Here is a 13,061-nt window from a genome sequence, read left to right as displayed (position 1 = left end):
AGCAGAGAGCCCAACGTGGGGCTCGAACTCAAGAACCAGGAGATCGTGACTTGAGCTGAAGTCGGATGCTTAACCAACCAAGCCACCCAGGCGCCCCAAGAGCTCATCACGTTTTAAAGAAAAATGTTTATTGCCTTGAGATAAAAATATAAATCTATCTATGTAATGTTATTAAGGTTTTGCTAAGATTTGTGAGATTTTTAAGTTTATTTATTTATTTTGAGAGAGAGAGAGCGAGCTTGCAGGGTAGGGGCAGAGAGAGAGAATCCCAGGCAGGCTCTGCACTGTTAGTGTAGGGGCTGACATATGGGGCTCAGTCTCATGAACCATGAGATCATGACCTGAGCTGACATCAAGACTTGGATGCTTAATTGACTTAGCCACTCAGTTGCCCAATGATTTGTGAGATTTAGACGGCTTTTATTTTACATGTTTTCATGTTTTATTACAAGTTAAAATTATAGTGAGTTTAATAATTGTTTTAGTATGAAATATTCCTTTGAGTGAATATTTATCTTTAATATTCAGATAACTTTCCTTGAAAGAAATAATTATATTAATTAAAAATTATGTAACTTAAGATTTTGTTTAATGTCATGGATTTTTTCATTGGTGTGCTTAAATAAGTTCAATGGAATATTAGAGTAGCCAGCTTAACTTTATATATCCTATTTCTGTGATAATTTGTATTTTTGTCTCTTCTGGATGATTTTCAGGTGATGAAGGTGAGCTTTATGCTGATACATGTAGGCAGCTTTTGATGTTCACGTACCTTTAAACATTCTCTTCAAAATTACCCAAATAGAGGGGCACATGGGTGGCTTAGTCAGTTAAGTGTCCAACTTTGGCTCAGGTCATGATCTCACAGGTTCATGAATTCAAGCCTCACATTGGCCTCTTCTGTCAGCATGGAGCCCACTTTAGACCCTCTGTCTCCTTCTTTCTACCTTTCCCCCACTTGTGCGTGCACACACTCAAAAATAAACATTAAAAAATTTAATTACCCAAATAGACAATGAAAGTAGTGTATTTTTTTTAATGTTCATTTACTTTGAGACAGAGTGTGTGAGCAGTGGAGGGGCAGAGAAAGGGGGAAAGAGAGAATCCCAAGCTGTCAGCACAAAACCTGACTTGGGGCTCAATCTCACCAACTGTCAGATGATGGATGACCTGAGCCGAAATCAAGAGTTGGACACTTAACTGACTGAACCACCCAGGTGCCCCAAAAGTAGTGTACTTCTAATTAAGAAAGATTTCACCTTGTCACAGTGATAACGGCAGGACAAGAATGAACATTTAAGCGCTAAATACTGATTTTTATGCTTTGATTCCTGTCTTAAAAGAATATCCATTCTAAAGATGGTGTACCTGTTGGTTGAAAGTAACTTTTGTAAGCTCTTAGGAAATATAGAACCTTATTATTATTTTTTTTATGTTTATCTATTTTTGAGACCCCCCCCCCCCCCCCCCCCCCCCCCCCCCCCGGGGGAACAGAAGCAGGCTGTGCACTCTCAGTACAGAGCCCAGTGCAGGGCTCAGACTCAAAAACCATGAGATCATGACCTGGGCCAAAGTCAGATGCTTAACTGATGAGCCACCCAGGTGCCCTGGAAGTTTAGAACCTTGGTTTAGAAAAACAATCTCCATTTTTCCAGCCCTGTTTCAGAATTAGAAATTTCCATTACATAACCATATATAGTGGTTTAAAAAGCTTTTAAAATCCTGTTCTCTTTAATGCTAGTTTAGCATTTCAGCTAACTTTTGTGTCATAACCAGTCTCTTCCTTTTCCGATTAAACTTCTCAAAAAGGTAGATTGAGAAATAAAAATTTTTATTCTGGTAGCATTTTTGATGATTCATTTGTGATGCAGTTTTTCTCTCATATATAAAATACGGAACTACAGTTTTGATATTGATTTTATTATATTGGTTTAGAGTAGCCCTTCTTAATTAGCTCAGGCTGTAATCCCCTAAAACAGTATTTCTCAAACATTAGGTTGCATCTGAATCACTTGGAGTGGGGTGCCTGAGTGGCTCAATCAGGTGAGCATCTGACTCTTGATTTTGGTTCAGGTCATGATCCCAGAGTCGTGGGATTGAGCCCCATGTCAAGCTCTGCACTGAGCTTGGGATTCTCTCTCCCTCCCCCTTGCTTGTGTACTTGCTCTCTCTCTAAAATAAAAAAATAAAATTTCTTTTAATTAAAAAAAGTGTTTTAAGATGTTAACTAAAAAAACATCACTTGGGGTACTTGTTAATCCTACCCTGGCATTTCTGATTCAGGAGGTCTGGGATGAGGCTGAAAATTTTCATTTCTTACAAGTTTCCCAGGTGATGTTGACACTACTGGTTGGTGAAACTACACTTTGTGGGATACACTGCCTTAAGGCATCTATTGTTGGTTAAGGCCTCCATTATTGGTAATAAACTAACCTTTATTGTAATAGTCAAAGATGGTACCATTCTTGGGAAAATTGAGAAAAGAGTCACTCGGTAATTTTCTCTGTTCTGTGGTTAAAATGAGGAACCCAGTTGAAAAAGATTGGATTAGAATGATCTAATTTGTGTGGTTAAAATGGGCTTATTATTTAATGCTCCTTCAACTTTTTAAATATTTCACTGTTGCATTTATTATATTTATGAATATTTCTATATTGGTCAGACAGCTTTTTTTAACAGAAACACGAAGAATCCTTGCTGGTTATGTAGATACCATTTTTTTAGATAAATACTTGCTTACAAAATACATTTAGAAGCATGAATTTAGTGGTGATATATTTTAACTAAACTTGGTCTGTTTCAGAATGTTATGGAGTGCTTTTAGGCTTTCTTGAAAATAAGGGATATTTGCTTGATGGTATCTTATATGTTTTTGGAGTGGCATTGAAAGAAAGTTACACATACTAGTTTATCACTTCATGTGTAGAGAAGTGGGTAGAAAATTAAGTCAGTGGATAAAGTTGACTAGAAGGATATTGCCAACAAAAAGAAAAGGAAGGCCAGTTCAGGAAGCTTTGAATTGTCTTAAGAAATAAACTCCATTCATGTTTAAAGTCAAGAAGAAGAAAAATATGGTAGGTAGATACATAAATTTCTACAATTTAGCTACATGATTAAGATAAAATCTAAATTATTTTTATCTCCAGTTTTTATATTTTATTCAGGAAACATCCACTTTTGTTTTTGTCATGCAGTGTGTTCTTAACTGGAATATTTTCCTGTTTGAATTTTAGGGCAGCAGCAATGACTCTCCGCACGGTATTATTGTCATTGCAAGCCCTGTTGGCAGCTGCAGAACCAGATGATCCACAAGATGCAGTAGTAGCAAATCAGGTAAGGTAGCTGCTTTTATAAGACCTTCTTATACTTACCTATAATTCTTTACTACCATAGTGGTTTGCAGTGTTAACACATGAGCATAGTTCCATTGAAACTAAATTTGGAAATGGTTTTCTTTCTTGTGGTGAGATTATTTTTTCAGATATAATAGTGAAAACTTAATTTACTGATTTTTAAAATACTAATTTAATTGGATATGTGATAGATGCTTTTTTTAAAAAACACATCAGTGGAAATTTTCAAACGCACAATGTGAAAAGAATTACACAGTGAACACCCATAGTCCTGCCTACATCTGGATTCTGTGATTATTTACTGTACATGCTTTATCATGTGTGTATCCATCTCTGTCCTTCAGTTTAGTGATGATCCCTCCCCTGATGATCATTTTAACCAGCTCTTGCTATAGCTGAAGTGGCATGGTAAATGTTACCAAGGATCTTAACAGAGGACAGTAAATTACAAGTAAATAATGTTTTATTGCCACACCCCTTTGTTTACTTTCCAGCCACAAAATGGCAGAGTTGAACAGTTGGAACAAAGATGGTATGGTCTGAAAATTGAAATAATTATCTGGTCTTTAGAGAAAGTGTGCCAACCTCTAAGCCATTAGGATTTACTGAGCTTTTTTTTCCCCCCCCCATCTAAAAATTTTTCTTCTCTTGACTTGAGATACAACACTCTCTTCATCTTGGTAGTTGTAGTTGTTCCTTCTTAGTTTCTACAATTATTTCTCTTTTTCCTCCCTCTTAAATATGGTTCCTTGGTTTTGACACTGTTCCTTTTATTTTCCATTATATATGGTAACTTAGGTGATCATATCCATACTGATACGATCACCTGTAAGTTGAGAAAATGTTTAGGCTTTGACCTCTCTCTGAGCCCAAGAGCCTGTTCAGAAACAGGATAGCCCTATATGAATGTTTCACTGATACCTCAGCACAGTATTCCCAAAACTGAACCTAGAATCTTAAATCCTGTGAACTTTCCATCCTTATATTATACTGTCATCAATTTAAATGTCCACATCACAGACTTGGAATTTCTTTGTCTCCTTTTCTTTTGTTGATTCCATTCCCAGTATCTCTTTCATCATACTTCTCTGATTTGCCTTAGTTCACATTTTTAAAAATATCTCCATTCGACTGCTCTTATACCTACCCCTTCTTCGGCCTCTTCCTTCCCCCATCTTCTACATTGATACCAGTTAGCTTTGTAAAGTACAAATCTTATTTTACTTTACTACTAAAAACCTATTGGAAGCTCTGCTATTACCTACTTGGTAAATCCAGATTCTTTAGTTTGCAGAGCTTTTCCATGATTTGAACTGTCTACAAACCCAGCTTATCTATCTAAATTCTTACTGTTCCTTGGATTCCTTGCCTTTTCAAGATGGCATTCATTTATACTGGTTATTTCCCCCAATTTGTCATGTTTCCTCTGCCTGAGGAAACTTTCCTCTTAGTAAAACCTGTTCCTTTCCCTTGAAAAGCTGTTCACTCCTTGTTTAATGTATATACTTGTTAATATCGTCTGTTGTTTGTCTCAGAGTGCTTAGAATTAGGGTTTTACGTGCTACATATATACACTGTTCATTCCCTCTGGGTAGTCAAAACCATAGCTTGAGTCTCAGCTTTGAGTTCCTATTGGAGATCTGAGCCTCAAAGCCTGAAGTTGGTCTAAGCACTTTCTTCTTGTTCCTAAAACAGTTCAATAATTTGACTTATTCTCTTATTAAGAATTAACATGGTAGAAACTAGGTTTTTCATTTTAATATACAGTAGAAGCTTATCAGTCTTAAAATATTCAATACTTTTAAAAGAAGTATTAAAGTGAATTGAATAGTTATTTTAAATTTATATGTCACTTGTTAAGTAATGTTGGCCTCAGTATTTGAGAATAAATTTATCTCATTCCAATGAGAATGGGAAGTATTACATTTTAAAAGTACTTTATGGGGGCGCCTGGGTGGCGCAGTCGGTTAAGCGTCCGACTTCAGCCAGGTCACGATCTCGCGGTCCGTGAGTTCGAGCCCCGCGTCAGGCTCTGGGCTGATGGCTCAGAGCCTGGAGCCTGTTTCCGATTCTGTGTCTCCCTCTCTCTCTGCCCCTCCCCCGTTCATGCTCTGTCTCTCTCTGTCCCAAAAATAAAAGACGTTAAAAAAAAAAATTTTTTTTTAAAGTACTTTATGGTACTTTTAAGAGATAAGTTCATAAACCTTTCAAAACATGCTGTAAATCAGGGCACCTGCCTGGCTTGTTCGGTGGAACATGCGACTCTTGACCTCATGGTTGTAAATTCGAGCCCCAAGTTGGGTGTAGAGGTTACTTAAAAATAAAATCTGTTTTTTTTCCTTTAAGTAGTTTCCATGCCCAACATGGGGCTTGAACTCAACCCCATGATCAAGAGTCCCATGCTCTCCAACTGACCCAGCCAAGTGTCCCCAAAATAAAATCTTTAAAAAAACAAACAGGCATTGCACATGGCATATCCTTAAATCACTGTATGCTAATACAGCTCTAGCAAAACAGTGAAGTCTAGTTGTATTCTGTCATGAACTGTGGTTAGTACAAAGGTCAGTTACATTTATTAGTGAATGTCCACCTAGTTTTAGAAGCAAATAATTCTGTTTAGTTGTATAATGTTTGACACTTCACGTCCAACTTCGGCTCTGGTCATCATCTGGAAGTTCATGGGTTCAAGCTCCACATTGGGCTTACACTGGCAGTGCAGAGTTTGCTTGGGATTCTCTCTTTGCCCTTCCCCTGTTTGTGCATGTGCTCTCTCTCTCAAAGTAAGTAAACTTAAAAAAAAGAAAAGAAACAAGTTCTTAGGCAATTAAGTATTGAATACTACTACTGTATTGTCATGTCATTTGATTTTTTTTCTCCATATAGTACAAACAAAATCCTGAAATGTTCAAACAGACAGCTCGACTTTGGGCACATGTGTATGCTGGAGCACCAGTTTCTAGTCCAGAATACACCAAAAAAATAGAAAACTTATGTGCTATGGGCTTTGATAGGGTAAGTATATAAAAGCATACTTATTTTGATACATTTATTGATTGACTTAAAATTATTGCTGCAAATCCTTGGCTGACAAAAGTGTTTCAAAGATACTCTCTAAATCTAGTTTTGATAAACTTTCTTCTGTTATTATAATCAGTGATTTTTCTTTTCCCTTTGCTAATTCCAGTCATTGGTTTAGGAGCTTTTTATGCAGTACAAATGCCAGGCAACTTAAAAAAAAAAAGAAAACAAGGTGTGATTTCTCAATATAAAGATAGTGCATGATTCAGTATTTTAAAAATATTTTGAGATTTGATTTTTTTGTGTCCCCCTTTCTTCTCTACAGAATGCAGTAATAGTGGCCTTGTCTTCAAAATCATGGGATGTAGAGACTGCAACAGAATTGCTTCTGAGTAACTGAGGCATAGAGAAAGAGCTGCTGATATAGTCAAGCTTGCCCTTTCTTGAGGAGCATCAACATCTGTTATTTTTAGGATTCTGCATAGATTTCTTTTAAACTGGCATTCTTGCCTAATGATGTTATCTAGGCACCATTGGAGACTGAAAAAAAAATCCCTGCTCTGTAAATAAAGCTAATTAAACGTCTGTGTAAATTTAAAAAGGGGAAATACTTTAATTTTTTTCTTAATAGTGTAAAAATTCTTTGAGCTAAGCTGAAACCATGGAAAAAACATGCTACTTTAGTGTTTAGCAGTGTACCAAGACTAGCAAGAGTTTGCTTCAGGATTTCGTTGAATAATTAAGATAATATTTTGAGTGTGTCAGGGCCATTCAAATTGTTGGTGTTGCATCACAGCTACCTTAACTGTTTTTAACATGGATCCTCTGTGCCTGTGAATTTACTTGCATGCTTGTACTTGACTTCTTAGGATGGGTAGCTGAAAAGACCAACATTTTAAGCATTTGAGAATTCTTAAATATGAGATTTATCCAGAATTGAAGATGGTGACCTATTCAGAGCCTTTTTGTCCTTGTCCACAGACTGGGACACCATATCTATTTTTCCCCCTCTTACCACACACAGCTAATATTCTGATGGTAAATTTGTATTCTGTATTTGTTGAGGAAATAATGCCGAGGGGCATTACCCCTTGCTCCATTTTTAGGTCGTCCATTTGGAATGTTTTGTTACAATTCTCCACTTCTAAAACTTTCCTGTGTGAGTAATAATGTAAAAATGGAGCTGCCAATTTTGTTCCTCTTGCAGAAACAGCAAATATTTGATGTTGCAGTATTCCCAAGATTTAATGAAAGAACCCAACTTAGTTTTTCAGTGAATTTGACATCTTTCTATTTTTAAACTGATGAAATTTTCTTTGAGCTCTTCCAAGGATGCAATCAACTATTTGCAGTTTTTTAGCCTAATTTTGGCTTTATAGAGATTGCTTTATCAGGTACTTTAAAAGTCACTCTTGCTTGCATTTACCCCTATTGACACATGAAAGCTGTGTGGTGTTTTACTGTACATACTTCACATACACATAGGAATAGAAGTGTGTTATAAATCTAGCTTTCTTTATGATGTTTCTGATAATATGAGAATTGAAAACTTTACCTTTTCTTGTACATAGTCAGACTTTCTATTCGTATTAAAGTTACATTTCATTCTAAGTTCAAAAGTTTGAAAATTATTAGTTTTGCAAGCTCAAACACTAATGTGACCATTTTATGAAGACTGAAATGGACTTATGCAGTCAGTTCTATACATAGAAACACAGTTCTTATAAATTTTCAGGACCAATGCAAAATAACAAAAATGTAATGGAATGAGAATGAATTAAAGTAAGGCTGTATATTGAAAGTCATATTATAAAAGGTTTGCTTTCTTCAAGTGTTATTTATCCTAAATTACAATCGTTAAGTGTTTGCAAAATAATTTTGAACCATAAATTCAGCATAATTTCATTTGACTTCTCAATAATCTTAGAAGCAATAAAAGAACCATTATTAAATATATTGTAATGTTAAAGATGTGAAGGTTCTTCCAAAAACTTGTAAGGCTTTCCTAATTAATAGTAAGCTCTTGTAGTTGATATTATTGCATACTAAACACAAGTTGGTATGTTTTTTTCCCCTATGTGTTTGCTTAAGTATAAATTCCTTTATACAATCACCTCCTTTAATTGTTATAGTTTAGTTACTTTCTAAGATGCCAAAGGAAATAAGATTTTTCTTTATTTATTTTAAATAGCTAAAACCTTGTACTTTATATTTTGAAGTAAGGTTGGGATTGTGTGAAAATGTGAACAGTTTTGTTCTACTGTTGGTTAGAATTAACTTTTTTTTTTTTTTTAAGTGGAGGGTGGCTTGGTAATACTTGGATTATTTTAAATATCAAACACATCTACCCAATTTACTATTTGCCTGTATTATCAGGGTATATTTAATTCTCCTGTGGTTAGACAAAAGAACGAACTCAGAGATTACTAAAGTCAAGCATTACATACTTAGCTCTTGGAGGCAGCTATACCTTTATACCTTGCCTTTGATTTTTATGCATATTAACCCCATCTACTCCTCTACTCAGTGCCCAGGAAATTGAAAAGTACAATATTTGGTATGAGAGGTTCTCCATAATGCAGTTTTCATTTCAAAAATTTATTTACCTCATTTACATTAAATGTGATAATTCCTCTTTCTAATGTATTTCCCACTGCCCTTCTTCTTTTTTATTTCTCTACAGATAGATGTATTTCCCCAAACATAGAAATTAAGGCAATTGCTTTTTTTTCCTTTGGTCTTACATGTTTGGGAAAAGGACACTGAAAGTGCAGGTCTAGGGGAAAGGTACCCTGGTAGAAATTATTTTTATAATTCTCAGTTTTTTGTGATTCGTCGGTTGTAAAGGCCTCAAAAATTATGGTTAAATATATATATATAAATTTATATATATATAAATTTATATATATATATAAATTTATATATAAATATATAAACTATGTACAAGAATATATATATATCCTTGTACATAGTCAAGAATATTTATATACATAAAATAGTATCTCATTTAGAGCAGGCAGATTTGCTAGAGGTCACTGATAATCTAGTAGGCTTTTATTATAATTGGGTCTATTTCCTGGGTATGTGCCCGACTTTTAAAAGGACAAATACTTGTATAGTATTTCATTACAGATTACTGAATGAATGAATAGCAATTTGTCACCCAAATAAGTATACAGTAGATGGTTTATAAATATTTGAGGAACTTTGTACTAAATTAGATTCTGAGTTGGCTACCCAAAATATTTGGAATTGTGACTGTGGTTTACTTAAACACATAACACATAAAAGTATGTATATGTTTGGATTCTGAGTATTTTGCTTTTGAGGCGAGAAATCTATGAAATGAACCTAAGACTGACTTTTTTTCTTTTTGGAAGTATTTCACATTTGTGATTGTTGGTGGCGCTTAAAACTATGCAAAAATAATTTTTTTAAAGTAACTCTAAGAAAGAATTGGCATTTAAACTGGATATTGCTTATTTTATGCACTACAGAATACAACATATTGTGTTACTATTTAGGCTGCTTATTAATAAGTTTATCGATGTGAAAAAGCAGATCTTGGCTATAAGTGTATGCCTGATTTGAGCTTTTAAAACTCTGCAATAGGGGTATGATTATGATTCCACAATACAGGAAATTATAGGAATACAATAAAGCATTTTTATTGTTTTAAAGATTTAAGATGGATTCAGGCACGGAAGGGTTGGAGCCAGGTATACTTTCTTGTACAAAGATGGAATCAATGTTTGGATGTGAAAAAGGAAGCTGTCTGTTTACAGTTAATTTTATTTCATGGACTTTAGAAAATGATGTTGTATTAATCACTTTTTCTAGTTCAAGAAATTTCAATTCCAGGGTACAAACCATTGATTTAAAAAATTTGCATTTCCATTCCTTTAGTACCAGTTTAAAATAAATGCTTAACATCAACTGTTTGCTATCACTGGGGAAGAAGGCAATTTGAAGTACTTACTGATAAATGGCCTTTTTCTCAAATGTTACTTTTCTGCAGTGTCTAACACATAATGTCACATGTTCTGTTTGCACTGTTGCAATATGGATCAAAAATCTTGTGGCATAGGGATAGGGGAATGTTAGTATCTCCCTCGTCCTGTTTGTTCTGTTACTACTTTATTGGACTGATCTACCCTCATAAACCTGTGATCACCTAAATGTAAGTTGTGAATGTGTCACCTTTTGCTTGGTTATTTCAACCATGCTGCTATATATAATCAGGTGTGGCACAGTTTATCAGTTTGGTTCTAGGGGGTGAGTGAATACAAATCATTGCACTGTGCTGTTAAACGATCCTTGTGTGCTTGCTGTTACCTACTTTTTACAGGCATCATAATAAAAGCTAGACTATTTCTTTGGGGGGAAAGAGACTTATTTAATGTAATTTAAAGACTTTTCCAATAGAAAATGAAATACTATTGAAAATATCTATTTTTTAGCTTTCAGCAATTGATGGTGCTTTGTTGTGGTGTCTGCTGGAAGTCTACTGCCATTATAGGGATTCTCATTAACCTCACTGAGAAAGAACCTTGCTTGTTAGCTTCTCTAGATCTCTATTCTAAACAATCTGTTAGTGATGATAAATTCTGTAGGAGGGTCTATTCTGAGCCATTAACTTCCTGTAAGGGGAAAATGGGTGGGTTAACCAGAAAGACCATTGAAACAGGGTGGGTTATGGGTGGAGGGTCGGGTATTTGTCTTGAGAATTAAAAGCTACGAAACACTTTTGTACACAACTGATTTTTTAAAAAATAAACACATTTTTAAAGATGTTGAATTTTTTTTCCCCCTTACTGGGAATTCTTAAAAATAAATGCATGCATGTTTTCCCCTGAAAATGGTTATATCTTCTTTCTGGGTACTCCTCTTAGGGATAGGCAGTTAAGCTTCCACATTGCTTTGAGCAAGAAAGGGACCAAGTAGATAGGTCTCTTAGACAAAGTTCATAGTGATGAGCATATGATGATAAGTGGAATAAATTATATTTTGAATTTAAAACTGCATTGAAACTGTTGAATTCTAAAGTTATTTATTTGAAAATAGAACATTGGTTAGGTTTGAATCCAAAATTTAGAGTAATCCAGAATGTACTGAAAGTAATGTTTATTCTTTTTTTATATATACACAGAAATCATTCTGGAAATGAGGGTGCCTGTTACCATGGAAAAAACTGAATTGTTTCAGAAAGTCCTGGGTTACTATCCTTGGATTACCCCCTACCTCCAATTCTGATAATTAAGAGAGGCTTTGTTGGTTAGGGTTTGTACTAGTTCTTTCACAGGGCGAATCTGATTGTTACTTTATGTCTCTAGGGCATTCATAACCAGCTTTCAGCAGACCTATGACTTTTCTGTAGCCTGGAGATGGAATTGCTCCTGGCTGGAATACCAGCATGAAGTCCTCTTTTCATGGAGCAAGCTGAATCTTTACATATTAAATCAAGAATAACAGATGGAATTCAAGTGAGCTCTCATACCCATCCCTAGCAAAGGATGGTCAGTCAGGTTTAAAGATTTTCAGTGAAAAGCATGAAATTTACTGATCCCTTTTAGAAGTATATCCCACAGTAATGTATCTGCTCATGGATTTATGTAATGTTCAATTACCCCATTTAATTTCAGTAAAAAGACATTAAAGCACAATTTAACTCTATTTAATCTTCCTATTGTAAATTATCTTTTAATTAGATACAGAACCAAGGTCAAGAAAGCCAAGCTGTTTAAATACTCTGTACAATATTTGTAGAGCCTTTTTTAAAGTATACATAGGTAAAGCAAGACAAGTACTATAAAACTGGACATTGGAGAAACCCAAAGTATATTTAATTCTTACAGAGTTAATATACCTAATACTGTGTTTCTCATTTACAGCATAAAAGCTTTGCTGCATATGCAGAATATACCTACTTTGATTGAAGGGCAGCTAGCAGTGTCTTTTCTTCACATACACCGCTAACATAGAGTTGTTTAGTTATTGTATTTGTTCCTCAGTTCATTTTTAATATGTGAGATCTATATATTCCTTTTGATACACATCATTATTTGCATTAGATGAGTGACCTTTGTGTCTTCAGCAATATTGAGGAGCAAGAGTAATGACATTGGCATTGCACTGATATTCTTCTAACAATATAGAATTCTAGAATTTTAAGGAGAAAGGGTGACCTTACAGTCTCATTCCTTTATATATATGTAATTAAATGAGTTAGATACCCAAAGACATGGGGGTTTTGTTGTAAACCCATCATACTGTTATTTATATGTCCCTACTAAACTTGGTAGCATTTTAAGACCTGTAATGCTATTCTTGTTTTCCTTAAAAATAGGAAATATGGAGGGATCATTTGCAAGCATGAAAAGGAAAACCAGTTCAGGTGGGAGTAAGGTCTTCAAGGAAAGTGTACCCAAACCAGTCAAACCAATGGTATGAATTAAACAGAATGTTTTGGTAAACTAATTTCAACCATAATTAATGTTCCATGACTTCTGATGTTGCTTTACCTGTACCAAACATACTTTTTTTTCTGTTTTTGGAATAAGAAAATAGCATTCTTTGTTTATCAAACCCATAAAAAATGACCTTTTTAAACCATAAAATCTAATTGACCCTAAAAACTTTCATTCCGTTTTTTTATTTTAATATTTTATTCCACCTCAGTTACTTCTATAG

General features: G+C 34.6%; 1 protein-coding gene across 1 annotated transcript in view; it reads left to right on the top strand.

The window, feature by feature from the left end:
* The window catches only part of UBE2K (ubiquitin conjugating enzyme E2 K), a 73,967-nt gene extending 63,222 nt beyond the window's left edge, over positions 1 to 10,745 (top strand). The window contains exons 5-7 of the mRNA XM_040485326.1: positions 3,234 to 3,333; positions 6,237 to 6,365; positions 6,697 to 10,745. Of these exons, the coding sequence (XP_040341260.1) occupies positions 3,234 to 3,333; positions 6,237 to 6,365; positions 6,697 to 6,771 (304 nt within the window). The 3' untranslated portion in view covers positions 6,772 to 10,745. The remainder of the gene's footprint in view (positions 1 to 3,233; positions 3,334 to 6,236; positions 6,366 to 6,696) is intronic.
* Positions 10,746 to 13,061: the final 2,316 nt, after the last annotated feature.

Source organism: Herpailurus yagouaroundi, unplaced genomic scaffold (assembly GCF_014898765.1).
Source record: "Herpailurus yagouaroundi ecotype Mexico unplaced genomic scaffold, PumYag 28, whole genome shotgun sequence".
Taxonomy (NCBI): Eukaryota; Metazoa; Chordata; class Mammalia; order Carnivora; family Felidae; genus Herpailurus; species Herpailurus yagouaroundi.
The sequence above is the reverse complement of the archived record's forward strand: the minus strand, read 5'-3'. Positions and strand labels throughout refer to the sequence as shown.